We start from the raw sequence: 17,666 nt of genomic DNA, 5'->3' as shown, positions 1-17,666 counted from the left end.
AGAATCATGGAGGAAATCCATGAGGGGGTCTGTGGCCCTCACATGAGCGGCATCATGCTCGCTAGGAAGATCTTGCGCCAAGGCTATTTCTGGTCTACTATGGAATCTCAGTGTGTGGATTACGTGCGGCGATGTCACAAATGCCAAATTCATGCTAATCTAATGCATGTTCCACCCTCTAACCTATTTGGCATGGCTTCACCTTGGCCTTTCTCTGTATGGGGTATCGACGTCATCGGCATGGTCAGACCGTCTGCTTCGAATGGTCATAGGTTTATCCTCGTGGTGATAGATTATTTCACCAAATGGGTGGAGGCCGAATCTTATAAAACCTTGACTGCGGTTCAAATTGCTCATTTCATCAGGAAAAACATCATCTACCGGTATGGGGTTCCGCAAGCATTCGTATCCGACAATGGGAGTCATTTCAAAGGCAGGGTCCTGGAGCTGTTCGAAGAATTTAAGATCCAAATCCATCACTCAACGGTCTATCGCCCTCAAACGAATGGAGCAGTTGAAGCGGCCAATAAGAACGTCGAGACAATCATCAAAAAGTTTACAGAGTCCGCCAGGGACTAGCACGGGCAACTGCCTTTAGCTCTTTGGGGTTATCGAACGTCGATCCGAACGTCAACGGGTGCGACCCCCTACTCTTTGGTCTACGGGATGGAAGCAGTTCTCCCTATAGAGCTTGAGGTACCATCTTTGAGGATCATGGTAGAATCGAAACTCTCGGAATCTGAATGGCTTAGTGGGAGATTTGTTGAACTCAGGCTTTTTGATGAGAGGAGGCTTCGGGCCCTATATCACGTTCAGCGGTATCAGCGGAGAATTGCCCGGGCATTCAACAAAAAAGTGAAGTCTAGAGACTTGGTCGAAGGGGACATGGTCACAAAGGAGATTCGAGTGCCAGTTTTTGACTCCCGCGGCAAATACTGACCCAAGCGTTCCGGACCTTACATCATCAAGACCATCCTTTCCGGGGGAGCGGCTCAGCTCATCGATCTCGACGACAATGAATTCAACTCTCTGGTTAACCTGGATCAACTCAAACGGTACTACCCTTGAGAGAAGCTTGTTAGGGTGAAAACCACAAAGGTGGGCGGTTCCAAGCAAAAATTAGAGCAAGCCTGCTAGACCGAAAACCTGAGAAGGCGGTTTAGGCAAAAATAAATAGGCATCAATCAAAGCTAGCTAGGCTGAAAACCCGAAGTGGCGGCACTAGGCAAAATTTAGAGCATAAAAGGAGAGCTAAAACACTCGAGTGAACCTTAGCCTGAACTACGTGCTGACCTGATTCCCTGAAAAGGGATACGTAGGCAATCTCTCTGTGAGATTCGGTCACAATCCATCAACTTGATCCACGGTTTCCTATTACCAAAAGTTAACTCAATACTTTCGTGACGCAACGGTTCAACACTTGAATAAAAAAGGGAAAACTCTCAAACTTTCATTTTTATTCAAATTATAACTTCTATTACACAGGCTGAGCAGTCTTAAAAAGAGTTGAGCATACAAACAGAATAAAGTGCTCGAGGCCTTTACAGGCTCACGGTTTATTCTAGATCATCAGGGTCCGTCAGAAGTCAGCTGTTGTTTTGCCTGCTTGCAACTTCCCTTCTTAGCCATACTTGATATCCGTGCATAAGTTCTGTGCTGAAGTCTGGGTCAGCTCCCCCGAGTTGCCTCAGGCCCTAATTGTGCTCATATCCTCTCAAATTTCGGGCAGTGAAAGCAGGGATTTGGAAGTCTTCAATCCCAGCTCGATGGAGCCCTTGGCTCATTCCTAACTGACGAAGGATGCGTCCAAGGATATAGAATGTGAAAACGGTCAGTCCAGCGATCACTACTCTCTCGAAATCTGCAGAACTCAGGGCCATGTCTGGAATGTTTAAGGCTTCATGCCGCCATGTGATTTCATTCGGCAGCATTTCTCTCATGAATATGTACCATTGATGCGCAGACATTTCTGGGTAGATCATGCCCCGCTAATGCATTCGACCGGGCAGATGAGGCCAATTTGCTTTCGGTGCTATAAGCAATCCCAATTTGTCAGACAGCCAAAGCTGCATGAGTGGAAAAACAAGTGAGAAGTCATATAAAGCTTGAGAGGAAAGACAAGTAAGAAGCTTCCATATAACCTTAGCCGAGAGATGAGGCAAAAAAACAGAACGTGAGAAAACTGGAAAAAGGTGAGCTGAGTGAGAGTCGACCTGCAGTAGGAGTGGGCTACCACCGAACACGTCTGTTTGGCCGGTAGAAACCAAATCCAAACCTATGAGTATCTCTGCCAGAACCAGTGGCCCCACATTTCTTCGGGCGCCCATTTGAGCTGCAACGCTCACCAGCATAGGGTTAACTTGCCCATTCGGAGATACCAGTAAATAAGCGGCTAGCACGCTGATTGCCAGAGCAAATCGACACCGAGCCTGCGCGGCTATGTCCTCTACGTCCCCCTCTGGCCCATACCACTCCATTAGGCATATGATGTTGATTTGCCCTCCGGTTAGTAAACTTTCGGCCGCTCCCCGGGTAATGTCAAGACTTGACTGTAGGAGCTTTGGCATGCTTTTCCTATAAGGCGGCACGACAATCACGCTTGAGGCGACTCCTTGGAGGTATGCTTGGAATTCCTCAACGGTTGGGCACAGCTCATTAACCCCAAACCTGAACACGTGAACCTCCGGGTCCCAGAATTGTAGGGTTGGCCTCAGAAATTCAGAACGAACCCTCACATTGCGGAGAAAACGAAAGGCGGCCAGCCCGTGAAACCTGAATGACAGCCAATCTCCAGCAACAAAGGCTGCGAGCCATGGGCTAATCAAGACCGGAAGGTTATTTGCCATTTTGCTTCTCGTGGGACTCTCAAACTGTGGGGGGAATGCTTTCCATTAGCGGAGCATTGGCCTCTTTATAGACAGAATACATAAAGTGTTGTCCTTTCCCAGTGCAAATATCCATACAACGTGGCATCCTCTTCTCCAAAGTGAAGGCATCTCTGCACTTCCTCCCCACCCCCCCCGAAGCACTCTGAGCAGTTAAAGGTTGATGACAAGGCTCGGTTATCCTAAAAATCTGAAACGGTCAAATAAAGGTGGCCTGGTATGGTCCAACCATCGCGCGATGCTCTCATTCCCTCGCGCGAGTGAGCAGCATCACTCCATTGCGCGATACACTCACTCCCTCGCGTGATGGTTCAGCCTGCAAATTGACAGATTACACCAGCTACTGTCCAATTTTGGTCGCTTCCTGTTCCAAGGGTTCTTTTGCAACTTTTATGGTTCTAGCAAGTCACTATGAGCATATGTGACCGTATCCAATCGTCGGATTTGAGAAATTGCGTTTAACGAAGTTTTTGTACCCTCGATGGCCTGTTTCAAGTCCAAATAACCATTTCGGGGATTCGAAACTCAGTTCAAAAGTTCAAGCTCTTTTCACTCAGGCCGTACAGGTCATTGTGACCTAATATGACTATACGGAGGTGTCGGTTTCAGTCCGGGACATATAGAGTCATGTTTTTCCATCTCGTGTCCGTTTTGTGTCTTTTGTAACATTTTCGGTTAAGTTTGCGTTTTGGGATGCGTTTCTCAATTCCGTCAGCTCTCGTGGGTTATTTCACATATACATGACTTTACGGAAGCATCATTTTCATCCAAGATAGAGTATTTTGAGTTTTGACTTGTGAATGACTGATGTTTCATTCCCTTGTATCCTCGTATTCTAGCCGTATCCTAAAGTACATTCTTGTTTTCCTTTTGAGCTAGTTCTGTCTGTGCATATGCGTGTATTTGTGAGCAGTCTCAGTACATTATCAATGCAAGCATGGTATTAGTGGCAAACGCTTATTTACTCTAATTCATTATAAGAGTGAAATAAACCGAAAATGCAAATTTTATAGCTAAGCCATAATCTATCTGTGTCAAAGTAAACCACTGTGTGTGCGGCACTTCGCCCACGCAAAAGTCATCATGTCAACTCGGGCACACTCGCCCATCAAGTCAAAGGGCACGCAGGCCTCAAAAACATGTATCAAGTATCAACTAAGGCACTCCGACCTTCGATCTATCTACGCAGGCACGCAGGCCCAAAAGCAAAAATCAAAAGTGCGGAAAGTGATATGAGGTTTCTCAGTAGCCCTCAGTCTTCTCCGAACCAATCACTATCTTCGTCGTCATCGTCGTCGTCCCTCTCTCTAGGATCCTGCCTAAAACCAGGATCGTCCGCTGAGTCGTCTGAACCGCTGCTGTCGGGCGCCTCCTCGTATTCTCCTTTTTCCTCCTCTTCCCCTTCCTCCCCGGAATCCTCGGGCAGAACCAGCCATTTCTTGCGGACCGGCTCATCTTGCGAAGGCCGTTGGCGCATTTTTAGTTGATACCTCTCCTCAGCGCGCGCCACGGCCTCTCGGGCCGCCTCCTCACTCGCAACAGGTGGCTGTATGCCCCGCGTCTGTGGTCTAGTAGTAGGTGGAGGAACAGGAGTCTTAGTTGCTAGCTTCTTTTGTGGAGGCTCTTTTGCGCTTTTCCTCCTAGGAGCCACCCGTCCCTGTGTCTGCATTATAAATTTTTGCACATTTAGTATACATTCTATGTATTGCATGTTTGTAAGCAGGTAAGATCAATTTTGAAGTCAATGGCAATTAAGGAATACTATGTATCGAGCAAAGCATGCATATGTCAAGTATCGAATGCAGGAATGTATCGTTTGTTTTGAAGGTTATACCTGAGGTCTCTGAACCGCCGGTGGTGGGTAGCGCAAGTCTAAAGGCAAGTCACTTGCCGCTCGCCTTATCATGTTCTCTAGTGCAAGCATACGCCGAACAGCCTCGTTCACCCACTCATTGGGCACCTGCAAGAATAATTTGAACATAAGCAATTGGGCAGTGTTTCAAGATTTTATGGAAGTACAATAATAAAGGCTACAATGTCTTACCGACACAGTAACGGGCGCTGGCTCAACTCTGGCAGGGGCTAGGTGTAGCTCAGCTGGATTGCCCTGAGAGCCCACCACTGCTATCTGCCACGTCAACTCTGGTGGCCCACCTCTCACAGGTCCACTCGGACCCCGTCTCACACGACTCTCGCCACTACTCTGCCTCACGGTAATGGCTTTCCTCTCCTCAGCGGGTCCACGAGCCTGACTCCGGACCTCCCTGAACTCTCGCACTCTCAGCGGCCCCGCCAAGCGCTCTCTCTGGTAAACCGCATAGTCCATGCCAGGACGCAAGTAACGTGTCAAGTCGGTGTCAGGCCGTGTGAAGATCTCTAGCTCGGCCAGCGCGTACTCCCCTGTGTGTGAAGCCCGTGGTGGAAGCGGTCCAGGCACCTGGAACCCTGCATAGCCAAGTGACTGGCGTGTCACTCGGTCACCCAAGTACCACTGCCAACCAAATGCCGACTCGAGCAGCACTTTGCTCGCTGTCACGACCCTGCTCTTGGCCAAGTATTCAGGCTCTGGCTCTGCCACCCTCCAAGGATCCCACTCTACCTGCACAAGCAAGCAATGCAAGTATCGGTCAGCGACAACATTAAAGCAATAAAAAGGGATGCGTACTCCCGTTTGGTAAAGTCATGTCATACCTGTGAAGGTCGGAGCTCGTCTAGGTATATCCTGAAGCCATTCAGGTCACCTTTCCCTCTCTTCTCTCCCATGTTCTTCTTGCTCCAGATATAAGCACGTGGGAGGATCCCCAAGTCTAGGCTCTTCGTCACTGGACGACACATGTTCAAAACCTCATAGGCCCAGAGCTGCACAGTTATCAAGAGATCAAGTCATTAGTACAGCGCAGGAATATGATTAAGCAGGTTATATACTCAAATAGATAAGTGTACATTGGAAATGTGCTTTACTCTATTATGATCATACCTCCCAAATCCGCCAGTACCCAGCAGTGCTCATCTCTGTCCTCGACGAGTCCCCCATAAAGCCATAAGCTGCGCCAAGTGCAGCTCCTCCCCAGTCAAAGCTTGAGGCTGTCCTCAGATCCTTCAATGCAGGCAAGTACAATAGGTGAACCTTGCTACGCCTATTCGGGTATAGGGTAGCGCCGAAAAGACACAACAGGTAGGCCCGGGCCATTTGTTCTGCCTCCTACTCAGTCGCCACCTCCTTCGCGAGGTACCGGGTAAACTGTCCATATCTCGCCATCCCCTCTTCAACCTTGGGCACCCCTCCCAAGAACCATTCCAAGGCCGCCTCGTCCTTCTGAATGCCTGAATCAAACGGGATAGGATCACCTCCAACCCTTAAGCCGGTGATCGCCGCAAAGTCAGTAGGCGTCACCGTCATCTCCCCGAGCAAGAGGTGGAAGGTGTTGGTGGTATCCCTCCACCTCTCTGCAAGTGCAACCAGGACAGCATGGTCATTTCTGGCCGGGGAAAGGGTCTGTATGAACTCCCCGAAGCCTGCCTCATCCACCAACTGCCTCACCCTCTCAGGTAAACCCTGGTACAATGCCAAGGAGCTGCATGCGCCCCCAAAACCTTGAATGTCTCTCTGTCTCGCTCTCTCCTGCATTAGACACAGAAATAAGCAACAAGAGATATATCAGTATGTAAAGTTTTCATCCTCAAGTTCTAGGTAATCAATGTAACCTAACAGTAGATGGTTGGTTCAAGTTATTATGTCTCACACATGGCATTCAACGTGAAACCATGGTATCACCATTCGAATATATTTCAAACGATTACCCTACACTTCTAGGTATTTAAGCACATACATTGTATTTAAATTTGCAATCACAAAAGGAAATGAGGGACTCTCAAAAGTTTACCTCAGCCCAGCTGCTTGAAATATGGGTATCGGGGTCTCTCAGAATGAGCTCGGGGTCGTACTCCGCCTGCCGTGGGTTGTAAGCTGCAAGACCCGATGGTTCGAACAAGTGTGGAACGGGTGGCTTATACCCTTCTGCTGAAAACGGAGCACGAGTCAAACTCTCCGCCTTAGACACCACTGTCACCCTAGGCCCGTGTACCCTGGCTCCAATCCTCTCCTCGGTCTCTACGTCCCTCAGAGCCTCCTTCTCAGCTGCTCTAGCCCTCTCGGCCCTCGCAGCGACCTCTGACGCGGCTATCACCCGCTCTCGCTCCTCTCGAGCCTCCAAAACAGCAGCCCAAATCATGGGATCCTCCTCGAGGAGCCGGGCTAGTCTCTCATCACTCAGAAACTCTGCGAGATCCTGTCTCGTGATTGGTTTGTGGCCCGACGATGTTGCTGCTGGCCGAAACAGTACCTCCTCTTCAGGAACCTCTGTGGCACCCTCCTCCTCGGTTGCTATGCCCTTACCTCTCGCCGGATCCCTCGGCGGAGTCTCGCTCGGCCCGGCACCGCCACCCGCGGCGCCTCCACTGCCTGCACCCTCAGGACTACCACCAACCACCACCGAGCCACTCACGGTCTCGCTCGGGTCTAGTTGCTCGACTCCAGGCCTCACGGTCCCGACTTCCTCCGCGCGATAGTCTGGCTCTGTCGCGCGATGCTCGACGCCACCACTAGTTTCCTGCATGCAACCCTGTTCGCCATCGCCGCCGCCCATTACCTCTGCACTGGTATCTGCAACAGCCCCTACTGGCGTTTGATCCTCTGTTTCGACCTCCATTGGTCCTTCCTCGTCCTCCAGACGATCAACTACTTCTCCACTGCCCCGGTTGACGCCGTGGTCTGCCATGGATGTTGGTACGCGTATGGATTTCTTGGTTTTGGAATAAAATCAAGGGTTTGGAAGAGGAATTTGAGAGAGAATGGAGTTAGGTAAAGTTCGAAACTACTGTGAGCGGTTTCAGAACGTCCCCGTCGTTTAAAAGGAAGAAGGCTGCCATGGGCTGGGTCTGGGCTGGTTTCAGATCCAAGCCCTAACAAAAAACCATCGCGCGATGGTGTGACTTCATCGCGCGATGGTGTGACTTCATCGCGCGATAGTCAAACTGGGCCGTTGACCAGGTTCAGCCTCTGGTTCAGGCCCGATCATATGTATCGCTTTAATGATGGCCCAGGAGTCTTACTCGAGCCTTGCAATTGATTTTAGGATCCCTTCGAGATGTCCTTTATTTCCCCAGCGATGATCCATTCGTCCAATTTCAAATCAGCGACAACCCATCCGTCCAATTTCAAATCAGCGACGATCCATCCATCCAATTTCAAACCAGCGACGATCCATCCGTCCAATTTCAAATCAGCGACGATCCATCAGTCCAATTTCAAATCAGCGACGATCCATCAGTCCAATTTCAAATCAGCGACGATCCATCCGTCCAATTTCAAACCAGCGACGATCCATCCGTCCACTTTCAAATCAGTGACGATCCATCCGTCCGAATTCAAATCAGCGATTGAGCTACTCTCTGATCCCTTGGTGCACGGTATTTGTATATACTTGCTTGCATTTTTCGTTTAGATTGGCTTTTGGGTAAAATTAGATGGGTGTCTAGAAATCTTTGACGTTACCCGTACCAGCCAATAGTGCTCCGCGTGCCGTCAAAGAGGGACTACTGTAGACACCCCAATCTGACTTTCCCATCTTTACTTCGTTTTTCGGTTTCTTATTTCCCCGATGATGAATCAGGTCGAAAATGGTCTTGAGAAAATGAAATGGCTCGAGCTTGTCGTGTGTGGAACCCGTTCTTAGCCCTGAAACCCTTGAATCTGAACCTAGACCATAGGTTCGACCGTCGCGCGATTTATTGGGTCCCTCGCGCGATAATTCACTTGCCAGGTGGTGGTCAATGTCGAAGTTTTGACTGTTGACCCTCGCGCGATGGATTCAGACCCTCGCGTGATGGTCGACACCTGTCATTTTCACCGATTTCCAGTTGGGTTGCGTGATAATCAGGGGGCTACAGGCCTATGTAAACCCGTTGTGTCGACTGAACAGCATTCTGGGGGGCTCCCTTTGCACCACCTCTACCCCACTTTCCCATCATCTTTGGCACCCCACTTCTCCACCAAGTAACTACAACCAACCAGTTGGCTGGTTGTATTGCCTTGTTTTGCCACCAACCAACATCCCTCCCCTTTCTATAAGTACCCCCCATGGTCCATCTTCCAAAGGGTTGCCAAAAATTGTGAAAGAGAGAGAAGGAGACATAAGCCCGAAGCACTTCTTCCATTCCAAACCATTCCCACACACTCATTTTCCAATCTACACCACCTTATTCAAGCAATTTTCAAGACACTCAAGTAAAGGTATAGCCTTACTGTTTACTGTTTTGGTCTTTGAGGGGGGCTGGCAGGGTCAATGCTGGTAATCAATACCAGTCCTGGCCCCAAGGCCAGCAAAGTTACAAGTTACCTCGGACCAGCTCTCCCGCGCGCTAGTGACCCACTCTGTCGCGCGACTGTTCTAGTCAGCGCGACTGTTCTAGTCAGCATGACATGGTCCTCGTGGGGATGGGATCCTGATCCTGCTTGTTTATTAGATTTTTCCTCTTTACTGTGAAATATATTCAAAGTTGTCTCACTGACTTGCATGATAAAATTGGTAATTTAACTTAGAACTCTAGGTTATTTAACTTAAGAATGCCCCTGGGTTGTTTCTGAACATGTCTCAGAGCCCAGGCATGCAAAGCAATTCCTGGAAGTCCAGTCATCAACCTCGCGCGAGTATTTCACTCTGTCGCGCGATGGTACGTTGATTTCCAGAGATTGCCCTTGCATGGGCAACTTGGTCTTGGCCTCTGATTAATCACCCCCACTGTTTAGGGGTTGTATTTCAAAATTATTACTGCCTGTTGTAATATTATTTGCTTTCAAGTACATATACATTGCTTGGTTTGCACCTGGGTGTGCACTGGTCCTTCCAGAGCCCAGAAGGGAATAACATTCAAACTGTGGGTGAGGCATCAATACTCGCGCGAGAGTATAGGATTGTCGCGCGATGGTTTTCTTGCATGCAGATTGATTCATGCATGCAAGTTGGTTGTTTGTTCGTGCCAAAATCATACACAACGCTGTCTTGATGCTTGATCAACATTTTGAATTTTATTCCATTTTTTTTATTTGTTATCTCGCCCATCCATGCCATATCTATCACATCTTGCAAACGTGTTACAGTATTAAATCCCCGATTAACTGTTCCCCTGCCCTAAATGGCTTAAAATTGATTAATATAACAGAACCGCAAATAAACTCTTTTTTTCGCAAGTGCCTAAGTAGAGACCGATCTCCGGATTGGTCGAGAGGGGTGCCATAAAACCCTTCCACTCTCGTAACCTGGCTCCCGAACCCAGATATGGTTATGACGGGCTGGTTCCTTAAACTTTTTTTCAAATCAAACAGCGCGACGAGTGCTTCGAAATACGGTTCCTTGGGTGTCGGACCTTCAAACCCGAGTGGCGACTCTGTATTTTGCGAGCGCTCGACGTCCAGCTTAGGCGCTCCCGCGAACCGGCACTTTTCTCTTTTAGGAAGGGAACGGAATCCCTTCCTAGGGAAGAAAAAGGGGCACGCATGCCCACAGCCCCTTTCGCTCACGAGTCATAAATGATGGAGAATTCACCTTGTCGTCACCAGTGTATCTCGCCTCGCCGGCCGGTTCCCTCACCAATCAGCAATCACCAACCGGCAACCGATTTGCCCAACCCGCAATCTACCCAGATTTCTCGAGGAAACTCAAATCAATGATTAAACCAAGGTCTCTCTCTCTGTGTACAGTGTAAGTTGTGCACTGTGTATTGCTGGGGGAAAAAAAACTGTGGTTTGTCATTTGTGTACAGTGTAAGTGCTGTGTGTAACTGTGTAAAGGAAGAGGAATACATTAATAGATGCTATTGGAATACATTACTCAGATTCTCTTGTTGTCGGCTGTGTTTGTCATCCAATAGAAGAAAAAACTTTCTTTTCTTAATCGAATATACTATGTTTGTTATTGTAGCTTGAGCCTTGAAAAGCTTTCTTGTACATCTTGAACCACGTCATCCATCTGCTCCCAGAATTGCTCTTTAGTGAGATCATCCAAACCTACTTGGGATGCGTAAGCACTAATAATATTAACTATGCTCCCTCCAATCATAAGCTTAACTAAAATAATCCGATCTCCTTTCCTCGTGACTGTAACTACCGAATCTTTCAGGTGTTTATCTACTACGATACCTACTCCATTTCTATGTCTATTCTTACCTGTATAGTAGAGCTTATAACCTGTGTTCTCTATTTTCCTAGCTTTCTCCCCTACCCACTTAGTTTCCTAAAGACAAGCTATACTAATCTTCCTTTTAAGCATGGTGTCAACTAGCTCCCTAGTCTTACCCGTTAATGTCCTTATATTCCAAGTTGCTAAACGAATCCTATAATCTTGGGCTAGCTTCTTTGCCCGTGATCGTCTAGGTACACATGGGAACCTTTGCTCACTTATCACCACACCCGGGCGCCGGTGTGGCGCCCCTTGCTCATTTTTCGAAGCACCCGAAGGCAGGCACAACGCGTCGCTTAAAGGGAACGCCCTAGCATGTTTCGTTATCATATTTGGATTCATGTCATAGAGATCTGACGGGGTTTTTTACATGCTGGCTGTCAGTTACCTAACGCACAACCCTCCTCCTTTATCCGAGCTTGGGACCGACTGGGGAATAAAGATAAGGCTCTAAGCACAAACCAGGTGGAGTTTGTTAAAGATCTTTTTGCAATCAATGTTTTTTTTTTGATAAGTACTTTCTATTAAAAGCTCAAACCCAACTACAAACTCAAAGGGGCATTCCCCCGTAAAGAACAAGGCACCTACCTATACATCTGAAAACTAATGCCAACTGAAATGAGCAAGAATAAAAAAACTAGAAAGAATTCTATACATCCAATTCCAAATTTCCAGCTCCAAAGCTACTAGTGCGAAGGGCCAAAAATCTTGTCCGTGAGTCCCCAACTATTGCAAAGAGCTCTATTTAGTTGTATCTTATCCACTCCCCTTTTCAAACACAAAGATTCTTTAACACAAGAAATAGTCCAAAGTATAATCTGATCTTGAGTTGAGGCATTTTGATTGAAAACCCGTTGGTTCCTTTCCATCCAAAGATTATACACAGTTGCAGCTAAAACATTCCTCAAAAGCAAACTTCTGAAACTTGTTCCTTTCACTTGCTGGATATACCAAGCAATGACTTCAGGCAAGGTAGAGGGCATTCGATCACTTGAAGACCTTCTCCACATGCTATCCCACACACAGAGAGACAAAGGACACTGAAAAAAGAGGCGATGGTGGGTTTCTTGGCCATTGGTACAAAAGGTGCAGTCACCTTCTACATTCATTCCCCACCTCAAAAGTCTATCTCTAGTGTTTAACTTTTGTTAGACAGCTAACCACAAAATAAATGACCACTTAGGGATATTCTTCTTATACCAAACCACATGAGCCCAATCTTGAACTGGAAGTTTCACCCTGATAGCTTCCTATGCAGAAAATACTGAAAAGCCACTAGGATGAGGGAGCCACACGACTGAATCTTCATGTAAGCAGTTTGGCTGAGAATCTACGGGGGTGTGAACTACTATAAACTGAGTAACCCTATTTCTTTGCCTAGGCCATCTCCAAGCACCATTGTGAATAATAAAGGACACCTTTGAAAGCAAAGACTTGCCAAGATTGTACACAACACTCTCACCAAATCTTTTAAAAAGAGGACCCAGAGGATGCCAATTATCCAACCATAAGTGAGTATTCTGACCATTCCCAACTTGGTATTTAATGAGGGATTGACCCAAACTCCGGAGGTTCAACACCTTTCTCATTGTCCAAGAGGCATCACTTGGTATGTCCATGGACCAAAAACATTGTCCTTTTATAATATAATTATGAATCCATTTTACCCAAAGAGTGTCAGCTTTATTACAAATGGCCCAAAGGTGTCGAAGCATTGTGGCTTTATTCCATTCCTTTATCCTCCTAAAGCTAAGACCACCCTCCTCCTTAGGGCTACAAACATGGTACCATTGGACTTTAGCAGCATAGGATTTCATCTCTAAACTTGACCAAAGGAAAGCCATCAAAGTACTCTCAATTTCTTTGATGGTTTTGCTAGGAATAACAAAGATGGAGCTCCAGTAGACTTGCACAGAAAAGAGCACTAACTGAATTAGCTGTGCTCTACCTCTATATGAAACCGGCCTATTTGACCAACCCTGAATCCTTTTCAAAATTTTCTCCTTAAGAATCAAGCAGTCAGCAGCCTTTAAACGAGTAGATATAAGAGAAACACCAAGGTACTTTACAAGGAGATGAGCTTCAGGAATGGGCAAAATACTACTCAAAGTAAGCTTAACAGTCTCAAAAACCCTAACATAAAAAACAGAGCTCTTTTGCATGTTAGGTTTGAGACCAGAAAAAGAATGAAAATTTGTCAACAATTGATTAATAAGACTGAAAGAGTCCTGAGAGGCACCACACAGGATGAATAGATCATCAGCAAACACCAAGTGAGTCAGGCCTATACTTCTGCGTTTAGGATGAAAACTGAAAGGACCCATATCCACTCTAGAACGAAGAAGAGCTGTAAATGCCTCCATAACAAAGAGGAAAAGATAGGGAGTGCTTCGCCGCAACCTAACCTCTTAGAAAGGTTCACACCCCAAGCGTAGGGCTAGGTCGTTGAAAGCATAATAACCGGTAAGACCGAAATCGTTCCCACAGAGATAATCTCTATAGCTAATTCGGATTAGATGTTGCGTAGAGAGTTGTGGTGTTCAATCGGCCAACTTTGGTATTCGATTTGAATGACGAAATTTAAACTTGGAATTAAACTAGATTAGAGATGGTCAAGTCAAAGGGATTGATTTACCCACAACTTAGCCATCAAACGGTTTCTTCATCTAACTCAAGAGTGGACTGAAACCGTTCGAATTCCACTAGAAGAATTAAAAGCTGAAGACTACTTATAACTTAACTCAAGGCTCTGATTCAAATTGAACTCATTTAACGTAAGTGAGAGACGAAAAAGAATCGTTCGCACGCATAGGATTATCAAGCTCGTAGCACAAGACGATAAACTTCATTGATCAAAGAAGCCACCAACCCCATGATCAAAACTAAACATCATGGGTTTAATTCATTCAAAAACCTTGAAATTAAGCTAAAGGTTAAGAGAAACCATTTGAACAACTAAATCATAGAGTGAACTCACCCCATGACCAAACCTATATACTACTCACACATAGCAAAAAGACTAGAAAAAGAGTTAACCATGGAAAATATGATTCACCGATAAAAATGAAAATAAACTAGATTTATGAGAAGATCTAACAAGTAGCTACAACATTAATACATGAGAAAACATCAAAACACTTAAACTTACTTGAGTTCTTGAAGGAAATAACTTGAAAAGCTTAAGAACAACAATGGAGTTCCTAGGAAAGCAAGAAAGAAACTTAGGCCTAAAAACTAACTAATGGCCATCCTTCCATAAATGGCATACAAGCCTATTTATAGGGCTTATAAAATCAACCTTACAATGGACAAAAAGGCCCCCAAAATATCCCAAAATCAATCCAAAAGTGGAAACTTTCCATAAATGGAAGGTTGAACCATTCAGCATAAAGTGCTGGTCGAAGGGCATTGGTACCGGTACCTTATTTTTGAGGTATCGGTACCAAACAACCTGTCTTCACTTGGAGCATCAAGGTACCGATACCTTATTTTTGAGGTATCGGTACCAACTGGACAGATTTTTTCGAAAACTTCAAGGGCTCACTCCGGACACTCCCGAACTCGGATTTGGGTGTTCTTTGGACCGTTGGAAATCTAGATGAGTCTACTTTCTAACCCAAGTGGTTTGGATCAAAAGTACTTTGTACATAAAAAGATATGACAATTCTACCCTCAGCTAGTCGGAAAATGAGTTGGTTTGGTAAAATCCTCACTTCTCCTTCAATTCCCTTGACCCTTGGGCGATCCAACCAACCTCCAAACCATCTCTTCATGACTTTTCGGGCACCCCAACGGGGTGGCACATGGCCTTGAGCACTTGGTTGCATCTAGAGCATTCCTTGGCATTCATAACCGCCTTATTAGCACGTTTAACCTGAAATACACAAAAACCTACCTTACGTGCAATATCGCAATAAAAGCTAAATAAATGCAAGTTAAAACAACATAAAACGGGACTAGTCGCACCAAATATCTACAATATTGGGTGCTCATCACACCCCCCAACTTGAACTTTGCTAGTCCCTAGCAAACTAAAACAAAATGTATTTAACTAAACTATGCAATCTTCCAAAAACAAAGATACAAAAACTATGCTCAATAACTACAACTAGGCAAGAGTCCAAAAACACCCTTTCAAATCTGATTACATGCAATCCACGCACAAACATGCCATGAACTAGGATGAACAAACTATGCCATATTAGAGCAGTCAAGCACATATGCCTCACAATGAGTTTCAACTCCAAAACTCACAAGGATACGCTCTTATTCGACTTTTCACACAATGAGATATTGTGACGTCCCACTTTTTCAGTTAAAAATAATAATAATATTTTTGATGCAAATAATTAAATCTTTCATTTTTTCTTTTCAAACTTCTTGCTAAAATATATATATATATATATATATATATATATATATATATATATATATATATATATGTTGGCCTGCTTATTTTTGGCGTCACTTACACGTATCGCTTGAAATCCTAAGTTTGGTTAAACTGGGAGTGGGTCCCCGACGAGTGATTATTGTATGTGGAAGCGAAATTTCGGGCTGAATATGTAATTAGACTAAAAAGGTTGGATTTATACGTAGTTAGTTATTTAGGGAAGGCATGTGGTAGGGTTTGTTTTTTTATACATCACGTTAGAGAGAGAGAGAGAGAGAGAGAGAGAGAGAGAGAGAGAGAGTGTGTGTGTGTGTGTGTGTGTGTGTGTGTTCAGCGATGGATTTTGGTGTAGTGGGCTATCGAGAAATCCCTCGGTAATAACCTTCTCCTTTTCTTTTTCTCTTCTTTGTGCGGGATATGTATTTCATAGCTATATTATATATGTAGTTTGGATTTTGATTTGTTGTCATTGGGGTACCAAAGTTTGGCATGTGGCAAGGCGTTTCGGTGTGTGCGTGTGTTGAGACGAGAGAATAGTGAAATTAATCCATACGACTGTTCCTGGAGTTTAGTTGTGGAAGAGTCAATATTTGTAGTAATCAACTAATTATATTGTTATTAGTTACAGTGGTAACTAGAGTAGTATTCATAGTTTTAGTACTAATCAAATCAATAGTTTTTCCAGTAAATTGATTACAGTCCCGTGCCTTATTGTAATTCAGATTAGTAGAGTACGCGAGCATTGCATTTTGGTGATCTATTGTTCCAATCGAGGTGAGTGGTTAAGCATGTAATCCCTTCTTTTGGATTCCCCTTGAGCCTATCTGTTCTTGACAATTCGTTTACTCGCTGTAATTCGATAAGTGATGTTCTTATTCGTCGCTCTCATATTTATTGACGATTGACGTACCCTTTGGCATACAAGGTTTATTGATGATATTTTTGATTGTTGGATTGCCCATATTTTTCTTATTGCTCCATAATATTATTGTGACTCTGCAATGACACGGAGAATAATCCTGGTGCAAGTGACTCCGGTTCGCCGTTGTTCTGTGTGTTTGGGACCATGGATTTATGTTTATATTAATTTGTGAAAGTCCAAGGAAAAGACCCGTGAAATATCGTGGTGACTTTGGCCACTAGGGAAAAGACTTGTGAAATACCCTGTGACTCTAGTGCTCAACGGATAGGGAAAAGACTTGTGGAATACCCTGTAACCCTATTCCGGATCGGCTTAGGGAAAAGGTCCCAGGCGCCATCCTGTGGTGACTCTAAGTACGGTGTTGGATCCAACGGGCGAAGCCCTGAGAAAATATTTGGCATTTGGTAATGGTAATTGGAAATTGGTAATTATGGTTCCCACTCTGGTTTATACTTCCGTTTATCGTTGTTCATCTTTTGGATATTATTGGACAACTCATTGTTTGGAATAATTATTGTAGTGATTCGATTATTGTTGTTGCTATTCATTAATCCGTTATTCATCTTATGGATACTATTTGTTGAGCAGTTGATCTCTTTGTTCAATATTCGGTTTGCTGTTAGTATTCGTTGAACTATCTATCTCCCTTATTAATTTGAAACCACTTCTTGGAACCCTCATTATCATTTGTTCAAAAGTATGCCACTTTGTACTATCACCCTTAGCATGCTTAACTACTCACTGAGCTCGTCAGCTGACGGATTTATTCCACTTTTTTTTTTTAGGCTAGTGCATGGGGCATTATAGTGGACTCTGTGGCTTTGTCGGGACCTTCTGTTTGGACCTCTAGGACGTCTGCATTTTTATTTCTTTTCTATTGTCAAAAAGCTTCCGCACTTTTATTTATTAGCTTCCGCACTTTTATTAATTGGCAGTTCATTGTCGAGTTTGGAGTTGGAGAATATGAGATGTTTTAACAAAAATACTAGTTTTGAGTTTGCACGTTTTGCTTTAATAAAATATACAGTCTTTCTCTTAGTAGTTCGAATTGTAAAAATATTTTTAATTAGGTTTCGTATCCCATGATTGCTTCATGGTGCACGGCCGGTCATGCTCCCGGATTTGGGGCGTGACAGATACAAGATACATTCCATGACAAGCGCTAGCGAGTAAATGCAATAGCCAGAGACAAAAATCTACGCATGCTATCAAAAAAGCGCTAAGAACGA

The 17,666-nt window shown here is 45.0% G+C and overlaps 2 protein-coding genes across 2 annotated transcripts; both read right to left on the bottom strand.

The window, feature by feature from the left end:
- Nucleotides 1–4,343: 4,343 nt before the first annotated feature.
- On the bottom strand, nucleotides 4,344–5,481 carry LOC131325865 (uncharacterized). Its single transcript, XM_058358338.1, has 2 exons — nucleotides 4,930–5,481; nucleotides 4,344–4,845 (listed from the first exon to the last, which is right to left on the bottom strand). The coding sequence occupies exons 1-2, from the start codon at nucleotides 5,209–5,211 to the stop codon at nucleotides 4,714–4,716; spliced, it is 414 nt and encodes a 137-aa protein (XP_058214321.1). The 5' UTR covers nucleotides 5,212–5,481; the 3' UTR covers nucleotides 4,344–4,713.
- Nucleotides 5,482–12,372: 6,891 nt separating this feature from the next.
- On the bottom strand, nucleotides 12,373–13,485 carry LOC131327851 (uncharacterized). The gene has a single exon (XM_058360979.1). It carries the CDS (start codon nucleotides 13,483–13,485, stop codon nucleotides 12,373–12,375), a length of 1,113 nt encoding a protein of 370 aa, XP_058216962.1.
- Nucleotides 13,486–17,666: the final 4,181 nt, after the last annotated feature.

Source organism: Rhododendron vialii, chromosome 5a (genome assembly GCF_030253575.1).
Source record: "Rhododendron vialii isolate Sample 1 chromosome 5a, ASM3025357v1".
In the NCBI taxonomy this organism is placed as follows: domain Eukaryota; kingdom Viridiplantae; phylum Streptophyta; class Magnoliopsida; order Ericales; family Ericaceae; genus Rhododendron; species Rhododendron vialii.
This window is presented reverse-complemented; position numbering and strand designations above follow the sequence as displayed.